General features: G+C 46.5%; 2 protein-coding genes across 2 annotated transcripts in view; one reads left to right on the forward strand and one right to left on the reverse strand.

Moving 5' to 3' along the window:
- Positions 1-1,372, forward strand: part of lrpprc (leucine-rich pentatricopeptide repeat containing) — a 72,084-nt gene extending 70,712 nt beyond the window's left edge. The window contains exon 38 of the mRNA XM_071409406.1: positions 1,122-1,372. Coding sequence (XP_071265507.1) covers positions 1,122-1,199 — 78 coding nt within the window. The 3' untranslated portion in view covers positions 1,200-1,372. The remainder of the gene's footprint in view (positions 1-1,121) is intronic.
- A 1,513-nt stretch (positions 1,373-2,885) lies between these two features.
- On the reverse strand, positions 2,886-20,829 carry abcg8 (ATP-binding cassette, sub-family G (WHITE), member 8). The gene is made up of 13 exons (XM_071409407.1): positions 20,620-20,829; positions 16,075-16,179; positions 10,772-10,919; positions 9,905-10,143; positions 7,711-7,843; positions 7,191-7,460; positions 6,326-6,470; positions 6,019-6,111; positions 5,642-5,841; positions 5,461-5,537; positions 4,413-4,680; positions 4,051-4,178; positions 2,886-3,460 (listed from the first exon to the last, which is right to left on the reverse strand). Exons 1-13 carry the CDS (start codon positions 20,827-20,829, stop codon positions 3,323-3,325), a joined length of 2,154 nt encoding a protein of 717 aa, XP_071265508.1. The 3' UTR covers positions 2,886-3,322.
- Between the last annotated feature and the right edge of the window lies 1 nt (position 20,830).

Consider the following 20,830-nt stretch of genomic DNA (forward strand, 5'->3'; position numbering starts at 1 on the left):
AACACCATGGGACCACGCAGCCGTCATACCGCTCAGGAAGGAGACGACCTTCTGTCTCCTAGAGGTGAACGTACTTTGGTGCGAAAAGTGCAAATCAATCCCAGAACAACAGCAAAGGACCTTGTGAAGATGCTGGAGGAAACGGGTACAAAAGTATCTATATCCATAGTAAAACAAGTCCTATATCGACATAACCTGAAAGGCCGCTCAGCAAGGAAGTGGCCACAGCTCCAAAACTGCTATAAAAAAGCCAGACTACGGTTTACAACTGCACATGGGGACAAAGATCGTACTTTTTGGAGAAATGTCATCTGATCTGATGAAACAAAAATAGAACTGTTTGGCCATAATGACCATCGTTATGTTTGAAGGAAAAGGGGGGTGGCTTGCATGCTGAAGAACACCATCCCAACCGTGAAGCACGGGGGTGGCAGCATCATGTTGTTGGGGTGCTTTGCTGCACTTCACAAAATAGATGGCATCATGAGGGAGGAAAATTATGTGGATATATTGACATCAGTCAGGAAGTTAAAGCTTGGTCGCAAATGGGTCTTCCAAATGGACAATGACCCCAAGCATACTTCCAAAGTTGTGGCAAAATGGCTTAAGGACAACAAAGTCAAGGTATTGGAGTGGCCATCACAAAGCCCTGACCTCAATCCCATAGAAAATTTGTGGGCAGAACTGAAAAAGCGTGTGCGAGCAAGGAGGCCTACTAACCTGACTCAGTTACACCAGCTCTGTCAGGAGCAATGGGCCAAAATTCACCCAACTTATTGTGGGAATCTTGTGGAAGGCTACCCAAAATGTTGGACCCAAGTTAAACAATTTAAAGGCAATGCTACCAAATACTAATTGAGTGTATGTAAACTTCTGACCCACTGGGAATGTGATGAAAGAAATAAAAGCTGAAATAAAATCACTCTACTATTATTCTGACATTTCACATTCTTAAAATAAAGTGGTGATCCTAACTGACTTAAGACAGGGAATTTTTACTAGGATTAAATGTCAGGAATTGTGTAAACTGAGTTGAAATGTATTTGGTTTAGGTGTATGTAAACTTCCGACTTCAACTGCAACTATCGGGTGACCTTTCTTCTTTGACCCCCTCTTTCCAGGAGACGTTTAAGTTTTATGCAGAAAAGCTGAAGGAGAAATCCAAGGGATCGCAGCCAAGCACCACAGTGGAGGAATAAAACTGTCACTACTCTTCTTCATTCTGTCCTTTTTGTTTTGTTGTTTTTTTATAAGCTGTGAAAACAGATCTTGTGGAAGTATTACTGGATGTTAAACTCTGTCCTCCATGTTGATTTATGATGATTAAAATTGATGTACAGAAGTATTTATGCAATAACTGTTAGGAACTAGACTGACACTTGTTTTTTTCTGGAGACACTTTTCAAAGGGAAATGGTGTACATGTAGGTAGCCATCTACAGTTCCTTCAGAAAGTATTCATACTCCTTGACTTATTCCACATTTTGTTACAGCCTGAATTAAAAAATATAATAAATAGTTTTTTTCTTCTCAAACATCTACACACAATACCCCATAATGACAAATTGAAAACATGTTTTTAGAAATGTTTGCTAATGTATTGAAAAGGAAATATCAAATTTACATAAGTATTCACACCTCTTTGCTATGACAATCCAAATTGAGCTCAGGTGTATCCAATTTCCTTTGATCATCCTTGATATTTCCTACAACTTGAAGTCCACATGTGGCCAATTAAATAGTTTGGACATGATTTAGAAACACTGGTCTAAGGTCCCACAGTTGAAAGTGCATGTAAGAGCAGAAACTATAGGCTATAAAACAATTTCTAAAGTGTTGAGAGTTTCCGAGAGCACAGTGGTCTCCATCATTGGAAAATATGGAACTACCCAGACTGCCTAGAGCTGGCCGTCCAACCAAACTGAGCAACCGGGCAACAAGGACCTTGATCAAAGAGGTGACCAAGAACCCAATGACCACTCTTGGTGAAGTGCTGTAGAGACTGAAAGAGTTCCTTGGGAGAAGTTGCCAGAAGGACAAGACTACAGCACTTCACCAATCTGGCCTTTATGGGAGAGTGGCCAGACTGAAGCCACTCCTGAGAAAAAGGCACATGACAGCATGCCTGGAGTTTGCAAAAAGGCATGTAAAAGACAGTATAAGGTGAAAGATTGTGGTCTGATGAGATAAATGTACTATTTGGCCTGAATGCAAAGTGCCATGTCTGGAGGAAACCAGGCACAGCTCATCTGTCAAATACCATCCCTACTGTAAAGCATGGTGTTGGCAGCATCATGCAATGGAGATGCTTTTCAGTGGCAGGGACTGGGAGACTGGTAAGGATAAAGGCAACATTGAATATAGGCAAATCCTTGAGCACCTGCTTCAGAGTGCAAACAACCTTAGACTGGAGGGAGAAGATTTAGGTTCCAACATGTCAGTAATCCTGAGCATACAGCCAAAGCAACACTGGAATGGCTTCAGAACAAGAATGTGAAAATCATTGAGTGGCCCAGCCAAAGACCAGACTTGAATCCCATTGAAAATCTGTGGAAAGACTTGATTGCAGTTCACTGCCGCTCCCCCATCTAATTTAACAGAGCTTGAGAAAATCCCCAAATCCAGATGTGCAAAGCTTACACACACTCACAGTTATGACAAGTCTAAGATACTCACTGACCTCTTATCAACTTGCATTAAGAATATTAGTTTTTCTTATGCCAAGTTTCAATATCCCTCAGATCTCAACTCTTGACCCTTAAATTGCATACATGTATGTAAGGAAGACAGGTTTATTCCATGGCAGTATTAGACTGGGTTTGATTACATGTCTGGAATCGTAGTAAGGGGCACAATGTGAACATAACTCAAGCGGATGTACTCCAGTTGATTTAATCCTTTAATCTAAAACATGGCCGCTGTACATTTATCAGGCTTTTGCACCAGTGCAAAATGTACATAATCTACCAATCTACAACACCAACCCCTTTTCAGTGTGACTTTACTAAACCTCTCACTAGCTTTTACTAGACCTTCTACTGGTACACATATTGTTAAACTTAATAACCTTACATATACAAAAAAGATTAAGCACTAAAAACGAAAATAAGAAAAAAAAAGATGTAAAATGGAACAAGCGAAAGCTTGAGTGGTGCTCAAATCATTTGCCAAGAATTTTTTTTTAATCCCTCATTGAAACTAATTTACACAGAATGCAGTACTTTGCTGCCATCCAATGGCAGAGGGTGGTACTGAAACGAGCATTGGTTCGTTTTATAGTCCGTTTAGGATGAGACGAGAGACTGGTTTCTGTAACCATGGTTTCACCAGTCCTGGCTGGACTTCTGCTTGATGAATTTGAGTGATAGGTAGTAGAGCAGCATGAAGCCCACTACGACAGCGATGAGAACCAGGTAGCAGGAGTAGAGAGGGTACTGGTTCATATCCATAGCTTCCACCACCTGGACAGAAAAAAAGGTCAAAGATATCATTATACTATATGGTTGGTCCTCTGTAGCTAAGGTGGTAGAGCATGTTGTTGCAATTCCAGGATATTGGGTTTGATTCCCAGGGCCACTCATACATAAGTGTATGTACACTTATGGACTCCCGAGTGGTGCAGGGGTCTAAGGCACTGCATCTCAGTGCTAGAGGCATCACTACAGACCCGGGTTTCGATTCCAGGCTGTATCACAACCGGCCCTGATTGGGAGTCCCATAGGGCGGCGCACAATTGGCCCAGCGTCGTCCGGGTTAGGGTTTGGCCGGGTTAGGCCATCATTATAAATAAGAATTTGTTCTTTAACTGACTTGCCTAGTTAAATAAAGGTTAAAAAAAAGACTATTAGTCACTTTGGATTAAAGTGTCTGCTAAGGCCTCCTGAGTGGCCTAAGGCACTGCATCGCAGTGTTGCAGCATCACTACAACCTGGGTTCGATCCCAGGCTGTCACAACCGGGAGTCCCATAGGGCGGCGCACAATTGGCCCAGCATTGTCCGGGGTAGGGGAGGGTTTGGCGGGGGGGGCGCTTTACTTGGCTCAATGACTCACATGTATGCCATCGATGTTGAGGGTGAAGTTTCCGATGGAGACAGGGTACTTGAGTCCCCTGAACTGGACCTGCAGCATGCCCTCAAAGCCCCAGCGCATGAAGGAGGCATGGGAGAACCAGGACGCCACTGAGGAGAGACACACAGTTCAGAGAGACACAGGTCAGAGGTCACAGATGTTGCAGAGTACACGTTACACACAAGATAGAGGGTCCCATATTGTCATGCTCATGTAAACTGTCATATGTTTCTAAGGGATTGGGATTGCTAGTATTGCATGTGGTCCTATAGAATCTTCATTAAAAAAAGGCCTAGAATGTGGCAAATGTAGGAGACCAGAGCAGAGACTTGTGTCCTCCTCACCTAACCACATGTTCTCCAGGCTAATGACGAAGCCTCCAGTAAGGTAGAACACAGTGAACAGAGAATTGCCCATGAAGGCTGATGTCTGCAGGGTGGGTAAGGCTGCAGCCACAAACAGAGCCATGCTGCGGCTGCAGTACACCATGAGCCACACCAGCAGGAAGTTGAGTAGGAAGCGGTCCGGGGCCTGGTTCAGGCCAGCCAGCCAGTAGATGGGTAGGCCGTAGACCAACGTGAACACACAGTGCTCCGGAAGCTCCCCCAGGACCTGGATGAGACATACGCACACATTTACGTTTCTGCATCACATTAACTAATATACTCACTAACAACTGCCTACACTGGACCACAGTTTACATAGCATGTAAATACTGTGGCTACATTGCTTTTGTCACTGTGAAAAATGTGTGTCCTGTTTGCAGGGTTTTTACACAACAGTATGAAATCCTCACTAAGGTCAGGCAAGCATGGTCCTATACTGACCCCTACTGGTTCATGTGTAAACCAACATTTTGAAAACCACTGTAAATTCTTCTTTCTTTCTTTGGCATTTAGCATACATATTTTACGTATTGGTGGTAGCGGGAATCTAACCCACTATCTTGGCGTTGCAAGCACCATGCCCTACCAACTGAGCTACAGAGGACCAGGATAGCCGCAGGCCGATTCGTTTCTTGAGGGGATGGTCAGGCGGCAGAACATAGTTATAAATCATTTGTAAACTGCAAGAAGCCCAAACAGATAGCGTATTTGACAGAAGTGGAATCATTTCAAACCTTGACTACATTGGGTGGGATAAGTTCACATAGGCCTCTCTATTTATGCGTGGGAATACTTGGGAACAGATTTCATAAATTAAAATCACTTTGAACTGAGTTCCTGGTGATTTTACAACGACGAAAATTATATATATATATATTTTATTAGTATATTTTTTAATGTAATTATTTTTTGCTCAGAAAACTTGGGGGGCCAAATAAAATCGCCCACGGGCCACCAATTGGGGAACCCTGACATAGAGTGAAGAGGTAGTAGTGTGAATTGTTACCTTGGCAAAGAAGTAGGATGTGACGTTATACATGCCGTCCTCCAGCTCATGGTACAACATGGCTCTCTCTGTGTGACCTGCGGATGTCCAAAATTACACAAGGAACAACACTCATTGGCTCATGATGGATTCTTTCACTCTCAACTGAGCACTCTGATTGGTCACTGTGGCTGCCACTCACACTTTGCTATGACGTCCAGGACCACAGCGAATGGGGTGAGAGCTCCGATCATATAGAGCAGGGCGACTGTGTCCTGGATCGACAGACGCTCCTCCCCCGCCCCGAAGTACAGGAAGCCAATCAGCAGAGACATGAGCAGAGCCTCGAAGCCGTGCACCAGCAGAGTGACCAGGTCTCTAAAGTCATTGTGCACCTGCCGCCTGTGAGGAGGAAGCACTTTCACCGTTACTGCAGTTTCTCCTCTCAGATCACTGGGATGAATCCTATCTTAAGATGTATGCACATAACTCGGCCATTTGCGTAAATCATGCATTCATGTGAATGGAAGATTTCTCAGAAAACTGAGACAGAATGTCCCAAGTGCATCATCATCTTACCTGATGAGGATGGAGAACTGGTGTAGTCGGCCTGGCAGGCGGTCCTTTTGTTTGGATATATTTATCACTTCCTCCTGAGGTGCGGACTGAGTGCTGTGTGGGGGACAGACAAACAGAATCACTTGGTTGTTACAATGATGTAAAGCAAAAGAAGATGTTTAATGTAATGCATTAAAAAGAGTACATTAAGAAGGTCTCTGAGAAGGTCTCGGAGAAGGTCTCGGAGAAGGTCCCTGAGAAGGTCTCTGAGAAGGTCTCTGAGAAGGTCTCTGAGAAGGTCTCAGAAGGTTTCATAAGAGAGACTCACAGGGTTGTGCTTGGCTCCTCTGGCTTCCACATGAAGTCATCTGTCCCTCTCACCTTCTCCACAAACTGGGCTGACAGCACCCTGGCCCTCTCCAGACACTCAGCCTCTCTCTCTGGGCTGCGCCGGTCTATACTGATCAGATCCACTGAGGGGATGGACACACGCATGATCACAGGTACACACACACATTCAGATACACTCAACTGACTTCACAATTTCCCCTTTCTAGATTAGAAGGGAGTAGTGGTGGCTATTCAGCATGATACATGTCCATTGGGGTTCTGGCAGGGTAAACGTCTGTGTCAAAAGGGAGAGGAACATGGGGAACAGATAGCTGACTATTCAGCAGCCTGATGGTCTGGGGGTACAAGCTATTGGCCAGTCTGTTAGTTTTTGCTATGATGCTCCAGTACTGAGTGATGGAAGCGGGGAGAACCGGCCGTGGCTCGGGTGGCTGAGGTCCTTGATGATCTTCTTGGCCTTCCTGCAACACCTGGTGTTGTAGGTGTCCTGGAGGACAGGCACCCAATGGTGCGTTGGACTGAGCATACCACCCTCTGTTGTGCCTTGCGGTCAACGGCGGAGTTGCCATACCAGGCTATGATGCAGCCCGACAGAACAGTATGCTCTTGATGGTGCTCCTGTACAACACTGTGAAAGCCCTCTGGGACAGGCCAAATTTCTTCAGCCTTCTGAGGTTAAAGAGTCGCTGTCGAGCCTTATTCACCATGGTGTCAGAGTAGTTTGACCATTTCAGATCCTTGGAGATGTGTATGCCGAGGAACTTAACATGTTTGTCCGTCTCCACGGCAGCCCCGTTGATACAGTATACCCAACGTACAGTATATCCCTTACCTTAACCTACCATAGAAGTCGGAGGGGTTGCAGTAGCGGGGGCAGGGGTGTCCCAGGGCTGTGAAGTATGGAACCATGTCTTTAGCGGTCCCACAGTAGACGGCTGAGCCAGAGGAGAGCAGGACCACCAGGTCAAAGAGCTGGAAGATGTCTGAGCGTGGCTGGTGGACGGACAGCAGTACCAGGCGGTTCCCCCGGGCCAACCGGGACAGAGTGATCACCAGGTTATGGGCCGTGAAGCTGTCCAGCCCCGACGTGGGCTCATCTAGGATCAGGATACCTGCACACAGAGAATGAGATAAGATTAGTGCCGTTTACTGTGCTCAATACAGGGATCTGGGTACAATGATAATCTGAAGTAGTTAAAAGTACAGGTACAGTAACATTGCATAAAGGTAATGTATGTTAATTACAGTACTGAGGGGAGCAAACATCTCCATCTGGATTATATCAACGCATGTCCACTCATTTCAAAATAAGTCATATTGATGCATTCTTCATTACTTGCCCTCCCTCATTCTAGATCTCACCAGGGTTCCAGAGCAGCTGCACAGCGATGCTGACCCTCCTCCTCTCTCCCCCAGACACCCCTCTCACCAAGTCATTGCCCACCCGGGTGTGGGCACACTGTCGCAGACGCAGCTCTGCAATGACGTCATCCACCTATACAGGCAGTGCAGCCACAGTCACATGACAAACAGCTGAAGTGTTATGATGATGATCATAAAAAAAAAGTGCTATCCAGAACTTAAAAGGGTTTATCGGCTGTCCCCATAGGAGAACCCTTTGAATAACCCTTTTTGGTTCCCAGTAGAACCCTTTTGGGTTCCATGTAGAACCCTTTCCACAGAGGTTATCCAAAAAAGGTTCTCCTATGGGGACAGCTGAAGAACCCTTTTGGAACCCTTTTTTCTAAGAGTGTAAGGAGCTTGTTTATGATTTTACTTAAGTTCTACACTAAACAAAAATATAAAAGCAACATGCAACAAGTTACAGCTCATATAAGTAAATCAGTCAATTGAAATAAATTAATTAGGCCCTCATCTATGGATTTCACATGACTGGGAATACAGATATGCATCTGTCGCAGATACCTTCTTTTTTTTTAAAGGTAGAGGCGTGGATCAGAAAACCAGTCAGTATCTGGTGTGACCACCACTTGCCTCGTGCAGCTCGACACATCTCCTTCGCATAGAGTTGATCAGGCTTTTCATTGTGGCCTATGGAATGTTGTCCCACTCCTCTTCGATGGCGGTGCGAAGTTGCTGGATATTGGAGGGAACTGGAAAACACTGTTGTACACGTCAACCCAGAGCATCCCAAACATGCTCAATGGGTGACATGTCTAGTGAGTATGCAGGCCATGGAAGAACTGGGGCTGGGGCTGTGCATAATCTTGCTGAAAAATTAGGTGATGGCGGCGGATGAATGGCACGACAATGAACCTCAGGATCTCATCACGGTATCTCTGTCCATTCAAATTTCCATCGATTAAATGCAATTGTGTTTGTTGTCCGTAACTTATGCCTGCCCATACCATAACCCCACCGCCACCATGGGGCACTCTGTTCACAACGTTGACATCAGCAAACCGCTTGCCCACACGACGGCCATACACTCTGTCTGCTATCTGCCCGGTACAGTTGAAACCAAGATTCATCCTTAAAGAGCACACTTCTCCAGTGTGCCAGTGGCCATCGAAGGTGAGCATTTGCCCACTGAAGTCGGTTACGACGCCGAACTGCAGTCAGGTTAAGACCCTGGTGAGGACAACGAGAATGCAGATGAGCTTCCCTGAGATGGTTTCTGACAGTTTGTGTAGAAATTCATCGGTTGTGCAAGCCCACAGTTTCATCAGCTGTCCAGGTGGCTGGTCTCAGACGATCCCGAAGGTTAAGAAGCCGGATGTGAAGGTCCTGGGCTGGCGTGGTTACACATGGTCTGCGGTTGTGAGCATGGTTGGACCTACTGCCAAATTCTCTAAAACGATGTTGACATCTGTTGCATTGTGTTATGTGACAAAACGGAACATTTTAGAGTGGCCTTTAATTGTCCCCAGCACAAAGTGCACCTGTGTAATGATCCGGCTGTTTAATCAGCTTCTTGATATGCCACACACCTGTCAGGTGGATAGATTATCTTGGCAAATAAGAAATGCTCACTTACAGGGATGTAAACAAAATTGTGCACAGAATTTGAGATAAATAAGCTCTGTGCGTATTGAACATTTCTGTGATCTTTTATTTCAGGTCATGAAACATGGGACCAACACTTTACATGTTGCGTTTAATTTTGTTCAGTGTACATTGTTGGATAACGTTGATGGTCCTCATGGTGTGCAGGCTTTTGTTCTGGCCCAGCACTTACAGAACATCAGGTCTGTTAGTCCTGGGCTGGAACAGAACATCAGGTTTGTTAGTCCTGGGCTGGAACAGAACATCAGATCTGTTAGTCCTGGGCTGGAACAGAACATCAGATCTGTTAGTCCTGGACTGGAACAGAACATCAGATCTGTTAGTCCTGGACTGGAACAGAACATCAGGTCTGTTAGTCCTGGACTGGAACAGAACATCAGGTCTGTTAGTCCTGGACTGGAACAGAACATCAGGTCTGTTAGTCCTGGGCTGGAACAAAAGCCTGTACACCCTCTGAGTCCCTGGGATTGGGAAGAACACTGCTATAACTTCCCATGTGACATGACCTGGGAAGTTTACCAATGCTTACCCTCTGGTCCCTCTGTTTCTGGCTGAAGTTTGTGGGTAGCCGTAGCTTAGCCACGAAGGCTAGTGTTTCCCTCACAGTAAGGTGAGGCAGCAGGCGGTCGTCCTGGCGGACATGGGCGATGGTCTTCCTCACCAGCTTTGGGTTGCTAGGTTGCCCGTTGATTAGCACTTGGCCAGACGTCATGGAGCCACCCTCATCACGACACGTTATGACGTCCAGCAGTGAGGTCTTTCCACAACCTGTGGAGGGACAGGATATGAAAGAGGTTATAGGGCATATCTTTGCATAGTCATCATCAGACCATAACTGTTTGGGGAATATCCACACTAGATGGAACAAACTGTAACTAGGCGAGACTGGACACAAAGTAACACAGTGCACAAAGCAACAACTAAATAACTCACGCTTAGAAAGCTCTTATTCAATGTGCTTCTGCTTGGTTAGTGTATCTACATGCCTAGGAAGTTTTGCTTAAATCCATAAATATGTCTGTTGCTTTTCAGGCTGAATTCGAAATATTCTTGCCGCCTCTCTTTTTTGAATATTGACCTGTGGAACATTCCCCATATATCTAATAATATATCATTTTTATCAGTAAGAAGAGGTCTTTTGATTGGTATAGTTGATGACAATAATTATTGTTGTATTTTCTCACAAGACTCAGATTTGTAGTGGGGGCAAATTGTACTATTTGTAACAATTAACCCCTTACCTAAAACAAACAAAAAATTTAGGCCTACTGTGCTGTCTACCATTTGGAGTAAATTATCTTGAATCCTATCTTTCTCATGTAGAAGTACAGCCAGTTGTTGACAAAACAGAGCTAAGATTAGTGCTGCCTCCTGTGGAGAGTAGCTGTGTATGTACCTGAGCTGCCGATGATGGCCAGCATCTGGCCACTGCGGACTCGCAGGTTGAGTTTGTTTATGGCTGTCTGCTTGTCTCCCTTCATCTCCCAGGGCATCTTAAACTCTGAGAGCTTCTCATACCACGGGATCTGAGCAGCCGTGTCCACCTGACACACACACAGGCACACACACACACACATTAGACTTTTTGATACTGTGGTGAAGCTGTGGGACAGCTTGTAAGGGAGGACGTCACTAAATCATAAACCACTGTAAGTCACTCTGGATAAGAGCGTCCGTTAAATTACAAAAATGTAAATGTAAACTAATTGCTCGCACCTGTGCCTGCTTGCAAGTCTCTGCCTGTGACTCTGTGAGAAACTGATATAAGGCAGAGCAGGGCCGGCGTTATGGGCGGGGCCTGGACCGCCCTACCGTACCTCCTTGCCCGTCCAAATAAAATATTGATAATTTATTTGACCAAGACGCACGCGGGAAGAAAGATTGACCAAGACGCACGCCGACAGAAAGACGCATCAATCTCAGATAAAGCATCCGAGCGAGTGAAACAGCGCCCCTCTGTCTCCGTATGTGTAGAACCTGTATCTGATGCTGTCCGGACAAAAAGAGTATAGCATGTCATACTTTTTCTGGCCAGACAGCATCAGATACATGGGCTACATATAGTAAGACAGAGGGGCGCTGTTTCACTCGCCAGTTTCAGCAGAGAGGAAGCGGCGAAGCGACCTCGAGGGCTCACTCGCCAAAATCGGTCCTGAATAAGTCCAATGCGTTTCTATGGGTATCATATGCAGACCTAAGCTTATTGCCTGCATTACTGGCTTTGGGACAACTACTTGCATTGTTAGGGTGGAGACATGAGCAACTTGTCATTATATACAGATCTCTGCTTTCAGCCGCTTGCGAATTAGATAGGAAAGTTGGCGGGTGGCACTGTTAGGATGCTGCCTTCCCCTAAAGTAAATTGATGTTTTGCCCAAATTATATAATTACTTCAATCAAAATAAAATAATTCAAATACTTTACCAGAGAGCTTGACTTAGCCACAGAGGATCATTAGTTGTGGATTGTTTCAAATCACAAGTGTGTAAGCCAATGCCTGGCAATATGCTTAGCTGATTATTGAGTTGCGGAAAAGCATGTGTGAATAGAATTCAAAATGTTGAGTCAAGAAGAAGGGGAGGAATGCACTCAGCCCTCTAGAATGTGCTCCGCTGTCTCCCGCCAATTCTAGCACATTCATTGTTTCATTGTGTATAATGTTTGCCCTTTGATTGTTCAGTTTTATCAATTCCCCCAAATTTAGCGTGTTCTTTGACATGCAAATTAATTAGCTATCCCATCAGCTGGGAGAGCTATGCGTTTTTAAAAGTTACATTTAAATGTTAAATGTTATGTCAATGTTCTCTTTCGTCGGCCTAGTCTTTTTAAATGTATAGTTTTTAAAGTGTGGGTTATGTGGGTCCAACAGAATTGCAGACCATGTAGCTCAAAGTGGGGGAGGGGTTCTATGTCTTTATTATCAGGTGTGGGTCTCTGGACTGTGACTGTGACTGTGGGTCTCTGGACTGTGACTGTGGGTCTCTGGACTGTGACTGTGGGTCTCTGGACTGTGACTGTGGGTCTCTGGACTGTGACTGTGGGTCTCTGGACTGTGTGTAGGCTATTATGCCCCTGTGTGCAGAGAATTTGCATGTTTGTACAATTACATTTCATTGGGCTTGGCCCGGTTTGCAGTGAAGTAGTACTAGAACCTTGTAACCCAATCAGTTCTCCTTAACGTATATATCTCACTAGTGTGTGTGTAGTGTCACTTTTTAGTGCGTTATCGCACATTCTTTAAAAAAATTGCCTTTATTTAACTAGGCAAGTGTAACGTTCCTGACCTGTTTTATGTTGTTTTTGTATGTGTATATGGTCAGGGCGTGAGTTTTGGGTGGGCAGTCTATGTTTTCTGTTTCTATGTTGGTTTTGGTTGCCTGGTATGGCTCTTAATTAGAGGCAGGTGTTTTGCGTTTTCCTCGAATTAAGAGTCATATTTAGGTAGGGTGTTCTCACTGTTTGTTTGTGGGTGATTGTCTCCTGTGTCGTTGATGTATGTACCATACGGGACTGTTTGGTTGTTCGTTCGTTTTGATGTAGTCTGTTCCTGTCCGTGAGTTTTACGTTTTAGTTATGTAAGTTCATGTTCAGGTTTTCGTCTACGTCGTTTTCTTGTTTTGTAATTTTGTAAGTGTTTTGTTTTCGTGTGCCGTCGTGTCAAATAAAGAGATGGCATATTTCCCTAATGCTGCGTATTGGTCCACTGATCCTTCTCTCCTCTCCTCATCTGAGGAAGAGGAGGACAACAGCCCTTACAGAATCACCCACCAACCTAGGACCAAGCGGCAAGGGAATGCTCAACAGAGCAACCAGGACTTCTGGACTTGGGAGGAGATCCTGGACGGTAGAGGACCCTGGGCTCAGCCAGGGGAATATCGCCGTCCCAAGGCGGAGTTGGAAGCAGCGAAGGCTGAGAGGCGCTGGTATGAGGAGGCAGCGCGGCGACGCGGTTGGGAGCCCGTGAGTCAGACCCAAAAATTTCTTGGGGGGGGGCACACGAGGAGTGTGGCAAAGCCGGGTAGGATACCTGAGCCAACTCCCCGTGCTTACCGTGGAGGTAGAAGGCGTCGTACTGGTAAGACACCGTGTTATGCGGTAAAGCGCACGGTGTCCCCAGTACGCGTGCTTAGCCCAGTGCGGGCTATTCCACCTTGCCGCACTGGGAGGGCTAAGTTGGGCATCGAGCTGGATGTCATGAAGCCGGCCCAACGCATCTGGCCACCAGTGCGTCTCCTCGGGCCGGCATACATGGCACCAGCCTTACGAATGGTGTCCCCGGTTTGCCAGTATAGCCCAGTGCGGGCTATTCCACCTCGCCGCACTGGCAGGGCTACGGGCACCATTCAACCTGGTAAGGTTGGGCAGGCTCGGTGCTCAAGAGCACGTGTCCTCCTTCACGGTCCGGTATACCCGGTGCCACCTCCATGTACCAGTCCTCCGGTGGCAGCCCCCCGTACCAGGCTGTCTCTCCGGGTTCTCTCTCCAGCTGTTTCCTCCTCTCCAGCGCAGCCAGTGCCTAGACCACGCACCAGGCTGTCTCTCCTTCTCCTCCCTACAGAGCCGTCCTGCCATGACCAGCCAGAGCCGTCCTGCCATGACCAGCCAGAGCCGTCCTGCCATGACCAGCCAGAGCCGTCCTGCTATGACCTGCCAGAGCCGTCCTGCCATGACCAGCCAGGACCTGCCAGAGCCGTCCAGCCAGGACCTGCCAGAGCCGTCCAGCCAGGACCTGCCAGAGCCGTCCAGCCAGGACCTGCCAGAGCCGTCCAGCCAGGACCTGCCAGAGCCGTCCAGCCAGGACCTGCCAGAGCCGTCCAGCCGGGACCTGCCAGAGCCGTCCAGCCGGGACCTGCCAGAGCCGTCCAGCCGGGACCTGCCAGAGCCGTCCAGCCGGGACCTGCCAGGGTTCCTCAGCCGGGACCTGCCAGAGTCCCTCAGCCGGGACCTGCCAGAGTCCCTCAGCCGGGACCTGCCAGAGTCCCTCAGCCGGGACCTGCCAGAGTCCCTCAGCCGGGACCTGCCAGAGTCCCTCAGCCGGGACCTGCCAGAGTCTCTCAGCCGGGACCTGCCAGAGTCTCTCAGCCGGGACCTGCCGCCCCTTATCCCGGTGCTGCCCCTTATCCCGGTGCTGCCCCTTATCCCGGTGCTGCCCCTTATCCCGGTGCTGCCCCTTATCCCGGTGCTGCCCCTTGTCCCGGTGCTGCCCCTTGTCCCGGTGCTGCCCCTTGTCCCGGTGCTGTCCCTTGTCCCGGTGCTGCCCCTTGTCCCGGTGCTGCCCCTTGTCCCGGTGCTGCCCCTTGTCCCGGTGCTGCCCCTTGTCCCGGTGCTGCCCCTTGTCCCGGTGCTGCCCCTTGTCCCGGTGCTGCCCCTTGTCCCGGTGCTGCCCCTTGTCCCGGTGCTGCCCCTTGTCCCGGTGCTGCCCCTTGTCCCGGTGCTGCCCCTTATCCCGGTGTTGGCTGTTCATTTAGGGGATGTTAGTTTGAGGGTGGTCATTGGGAGGGGAAGACAGAAGCGGGGAGTGACTATGGTGGTGTGGGGACAGCGTCCAGAGCCTGAGCCACCACCGTGGTCAACTGCCCACCCAGACCCTCCCCTGGACTTTGTGCTGGTGCGCCCGGCGTTCGCACCTTGAGGGGGGGGTTCTGTAACGTTCCTGACCTGTTTTATGTTGTTTTTGTATGTGTATATGGTCAGGGCGTGAGTTTTGGGTGGGCAGTCTATGTTTTCTGTTTCTATGTTGGTTTTGGTTGCCTGGTATGGCTCTTAATTAGAGGCAGGTGTTTTGCGTTTTCCTCGAATTAAGAGTCATATTTAGGTAGGGTGTTCTCACTGTTTGTTTGTGGGTGATTGTCTCCTGTGTCGTCGATGTATGTACCATACGGGACTGTTTGGTTGTTCGTTCGTTTTGATGTAGTCTGTTCCTGTCCGTGAGTTTTACGTTTTAGTTATGTAAGTTCATGTTCAGGTTTTCGTCTACGTCGTTTTCTTGTTTTGTAATTTTGTAAGTGTTTTGTTTTCGTGTGCCGTCGTGTCAAATAAAGAGATGGCATATTTCCCTAATGCTGCGTATTGGTCCACTGATCCTTCTCTCCTCTCCTCATCTGAGGAAGAGGAGGACAACAGCCCTTACAGCAAGTCAGTTAAGAACAACTTCTTAATTACAATGACAGGCTAGGAGTGGTGGGTTAGCTGCCATGTTCAGGAGCAGAAGACAGATTTTTACCTTGTCAGCTCGGGGATTCAATCCACCAACCTTTCAGTTACTGGCCCAACGCTCTAACCACTAGGCTACTTGCCTCCCCACTTAATATCCTGTTTGCCTTACATTATTAGGGTCATTGCAGCAATCCTGACTGGGTTACAGAGACTACAGGAATTTAGCAGGTAGCCTAGCATTTCATAAAAATATGAAATTGTATATTTAATAAAGATCCTTTTTTGCTATATCTGTGTTGAGTTTTGTTGTGTCTTATCCTCTGACGACGGACCATACCGGTCAAACAAAGGTGGTGGCAGCTTCACAGCTATTCTGCTCTATCCAGTACTTGCCCCACCTCTCAGGTGGTCTAGCGAGCTTTATTACAATACTGACAGAATGTAAAAGGCAGGCAAAACTGAGACATACAGTCAGTGATAAGGAGCATAGGGAAATTGGGAAGAGTAGAGAGAAAGAATAGAGTGGGAGAAAGGTGTTGTTACCTCATAGTGCAGGTTGCTGACCTCTATCTCATTGCGACCTCCACTGTAGGTGAAGTACAGGCTACTGTCCTCTTCAGAAGAGGAGAACAGCTCAGTGTCTCCTCTCTAAGGAAGAAGTAGAAGAAGTAGAGGTTACTGTAGGTTACTGAGTGAGGAAGCGGTCAAGAAGTTACTCAGTTTTGTACTGTGTACACATACCATTCACTTATCAGAGGGCCATTCACATATTGTAACTATATCTTCACTGGCATCCATTTACCTTATTTACTATGGTAATAAACCCTTGTATTTCTCTTAGTATATTCTGCCAGACATTTGTCTCAGCAAATCTAAGAAAACTGGTGTATCTTTAGAGGCTTCATTGTTCTGGCCACCAATGCATCGCACAATGGATTTAATTACCACTTTATCGGACGGTTCTGATGAGTCCTGTATAAAAGTGATTAGTTATGATTCCAGATAAATGGATCCTAAACTGAGCGGTGTGTGATAAAAGGTTATATAGCATTCTGGTAAACCGTGTAGGAGACCTCCAGCCTGTCCAGGGTCCACTCAAACAGAGCTACATGTCACCATTATGTAATTTAAAAAGCCTAGAGATAGATAGGCAGATCCTTGCCACCTCTCTAGAGTAGCATGAATATTCAAATACTATTTTATTTGTCACATGCGCCGAATACAACAGGTGTAGACCTTACCGTGAAATGCTTACTTACAAGCCTTAACCAACAATGCCGTTTTAAGAAAGAGTTAAGAAAATATTTACTAAATAAACTAAAGTAAAAAGTAACACAATAAAATAACAATAACAAGGCTATATACAGGGGGTACCGGTACCGTGTCAATGTGCGGGGGTACAGGTTAGGACTGGGGGGCAGTATTGAGTAGCTTGAATAATAAGGTGCCCAGAGTAAACTGCCTGCTACTCAGGCCCAAAAGCTAGAATATGCATATAATTGGTAGATTTGGATAGAAAACACTCTGAAGTTTCTAAAACTGTTTGAATGATGTATGTGAGTATAACAGAACTCATATGGCAGGCAAAAACCTGAGAAAAAATCCAACCAGGAAGTGGGAAATCTGAGGTTTGTAGTTTTTCAAGTCATTGCCTATCCAATATACAGTGTCTATGGGGTCATATTGCACTTCCTAAGGCTTCCACTAGATGTCAACAGTCTTTAGAACCTTGTTCTAAATAAGAGCTGTTTGAGTCAGGTGTCTGGCAGAATGCCATGAGCTCAGTCGGGCGTGCGCCCATGAGAGTTACCTGCGTTCCTTTTCCTTTCTAAAGACAAAGGAATTGTCCAGTTGAAACATTGTTGAAGATTTATGATAAAAACATCCTAAAGATTGATTCTATACATCGTTTGACATGTTTCTACGAACTGTAATATAACTTTTTAGACTTTTTGTCTGAACTAAGCGATCGCGCATTGAGCATTTGGATTATTGGGCTAAACGCGCGAACAAAAAGGAGGTATTTGGACATAAATGATGGACTTTATCGAACAAAACAAACATTTATTGTGGAACTGGGATTCTTGGGAGTGCATTCCGATGAAGATCATCAAAGGTAAGTGAATATTTAAAACGCTATTTCTGACTTTTGTGACACCTCTCCTTCTTTGGAAAATGGCTGTATGTTTTTCTGTGGCTAGGTGCTGACCTAACATAATCGCAAGGTGTGCTTTCGCCGTAAAGCCTTTTTGAAATCTGACACAGCGGTTGCATTAAGGAGAAGTTTATCTATATTTCCATGAATAACACTTGTATCTTTTATCAATGTTTATGATGAGTATTTCTGCTATTTGATGTGGCTCTCTGCACTTTCACCGGATGTTTGTTTCAGACAATGCATTTCTGAACGTAACACACCAATTTCAAATGAGGTTTTTGGACATAAAGATTAACTTTATCGAACAAAACACACATTTATTGTGTAACATGAAGTCCTGTGAGTGCCATCTGATGAAGATCATCAAAGGTTAGTGATTAATTGAATCGCTATTTCTGACTTTTGTGAGCCCTCTCCTTTTGTGAGCCCTCTGTTTGGTTTTCTGTGACTAGGTGCTGACCTAACATAATCGTTTGGTGTGCTTTCGCCGTAAAGCCTATTTGAAATCAGACACTGTGGCTGGATTTACAAGAGTTTATCTTTAAAATGGTGTATAATACTTGTATGTTTGAGGAATTTTAATTATGGGATTTCTGTTGTTTTGAATTTGGCGCCCTGCAATTTCACTGGCTGTTGGCGAGGTGGGACGCTAGCGTTGCACATATCCCAGAGAGGTTATTAAGAAAATATTTACTAAATAAACTAAAGTTAAAAAAAGTAACACAATAAAATAACAATAACAAGGCTATATACAGGGGGTACCGGTACCGTGTCAATGTGCGGGGGTACAGGTTAGTCGAGGTAATTGAGGTAATATGTGCATCTAGGTAAGGGTAAAGTGACTATGCATAGATAATAAACAGCCAGTAGCAGCAGTGTGTGGGCCTCAATGCAAATAGTCCGGGTAGCCATTTGATTAATTGTTCAACTGTCTCATGGCTTGGGGGTAGAAGCTGTTGAGGAGCCTTTTGGACCTAGACTTGGCACTCCGGTACCGCTTGCCGTGCGGCAGCAGAGAGAACAGTCTATGACTTGGGTGGCTGGGAGTCTTTGACAATTTTTGGGGCATTCCTCTGACACTGCCTAGTACAGTATAGAGGTCCTGGATGGCAGAAAGCATGGCCCCAGTGATGTACTGGGCCGTACAAAACTACCCTCTGTAGCGCCTTACAGTGGGATTCCGAGCAGTTGCCATACCAGGCGGTGATGCAACCAGTCACGATGCGCTCGATGGTGCAGCTGTAGAACTTTTTGAGGAGCCATGACAAATATTTTCAGTGTCCTGAGGGGTAATAGGCTTTGTCGTGCCCTCTTCACGACTGTCTTGGTGTGTTTGGACCACAATAGTTTGTTGGTAATGTGGACCTCAAGGAACTTGAACCTCTCGACCCGCTCCACTACAGCCCCGTCGATGTGAATGGGTATGTGTTCAGCCCTCCTTTTCCTGTGTAGCACAATCAGCTCCTTTGTCTTGCTCCCGTTGAGGGAGAGGTTGTTGTCTTGGCACCACACTGCCAGGTCTCTGACATCCTCCCTATAGGCTGTCTCATCATTGTCGGTAATCAGGCCTACCACCGTTGTGTCGTCAGCAAACTTAATGATGGTGTTGCAATCGTGCTTGGCCACGTAGTCGTGGGTGAACAGGGAGTACAGGAGGGGACTAAGCACGCACCCCTGAGGGGCCCTGTGTAGAGGATCCTTGTGGCAGATGTGTTGTTGCCTACCCTTACCACCTGGGGTCGGCACATCAGGAAGTCCAGGATCCAGTTGCAGAAGGAGGTGTTCAATCCCAGGGTCCTTAGCTTAGTGATGAGCTTTGTGGTCACTATGGTGTTAAACGCTGAACTGTAGTCAATGAACAGCATTCTCACATAGATGTTCCTTTTGTTCAGGGGGAAAGGCCAGTGTAGAGTGCGTTTAAGATTGCATCATCTGTGGATTTGTTGGTGCGGTATGCGAATTGGAGTGGGTCTAGGGTTTCCGGGATGATGGTGTTGATGTGAGCCATGACCAGCCTTCCAAAGCACATCATGGCTACAGATGTGAGTGCTATGGAGCGGTAGTCATTTAGGCAGGTTACCTTGGCCTTCTTGAGCACAGTTACTATGCTGGTCTGCTTGAAACATGTAGGTATTACAGACCCGGTCCGGGAGAGGTTGAAAATATTGTACACATCCTGGTAATCCATCTGGCCCCGCGGCCTTGTGAATGTTGACCTGTTTAAAGGTCTTACCCACATTGGCTATGGAGAGCGTGATCACACAGTCGTCTGGAATAGCTAGAGCTCTCGTGCATGCTTCAGTGTTGCTTGCCTCGAAGCGAGCATAAAAGGCATTTAGCCCGTCTAGTAGGCTTGCGTCACTGGGCAGCTCGCGGCTGTGTTTCCCTTTGTACTCCATAATAGTTTGCAAGCCTTACCACATCCAACGAGTGTCAGAGCCGGTGTAGTGGGATTCAATCTTAGTCTTGTATTGACGTTTTGCATGTCTGATGGTTCGTCTGAGGGCATAGCGGGATTTCTTATAAGCGTCCGGATTAGTGTTCGGATGGAGGGCAAGGGAGAGCTTTGTATACATCTCTTTGCATGGAGTAAAGGTGGTCTAGAGTTTTTTTTGCTCTGGTTGCACATGTGACATGCTGGTAGAAATTAGGTTAAACTGATTTAAGTTTTCCTGCATTAGTCAACTGGCGCAAGGAACGCCGCTTCTGGATGAGCATTTTCTTGTTTGCTTATGGACTTACACAGCTTATTGAGTCAATGGCGGAAATCATAGAAACTCAAACTAAACCCAAACATATAGAAAAAAACAAGTGAATGAACCGAATAACAAATTTTTCCCAGTCTGTTTCTCGGCCTCTGTGTGTCCTGTCCCATATCACTGTACCTGTGTTGAAGGTCAGAGCTGGTCTGTAGATCGTCATTGACTCACCGTCTGTGGGGGGCCACCGGTAACGATCCCTGTCTCTGGATCTGGCCTGCTGTCTGTCCCTCCAGTATACATGGCTTGTGGAGTTGTAGGCGGTGGTGGAAGTTCTGATATAGGGGTCAGTGCCCCATGTGCCTGGTTGATTCTGAGTCTGTATGTCTCCCTGGTCTTCCCTCTCCTCTCCCAGGCTGACATAGACTGACTGCACAGCATA

Source organism: Salvelinus alpinus, chromosome 7 (assembly GCF_045679555.1).
Source record: "Salvelinus alpinus chromosome 7, SLU_Salpinus.1, whole genome shotgun sequence".
NCBI classification, from domain to species: domain Eukaryota; kingdom Metazoa; phylum Chordata; class Actinopteri; order Salmoniformes; family Salmonidae; genus Salvelinus; species Salvelinus alpinus.

Coding starts and splice junctions, on each gene's coding strand:
- abcg8 (XM_071409407.1), bottom strand. CDS start 20,829: ATGCTGTGCAGTCAGTCTATGTCAGCCTGGGAGAGGAGAGGGAAGACC. Junction 6,471..7,190: donor CAACCCCTCCGACTTCTATG/GTAGGTTAAGGT, acceptor CCATCCCCTCAG/TGGATCTGATCAGTATAGAC. Junction 5,842..6,018: donor CAGTTCTCCATCCTCATCAG/GTAAGATGATGA, acceptor TCCTCCTCACAG/GCGGCAGGTGCACAATGACT.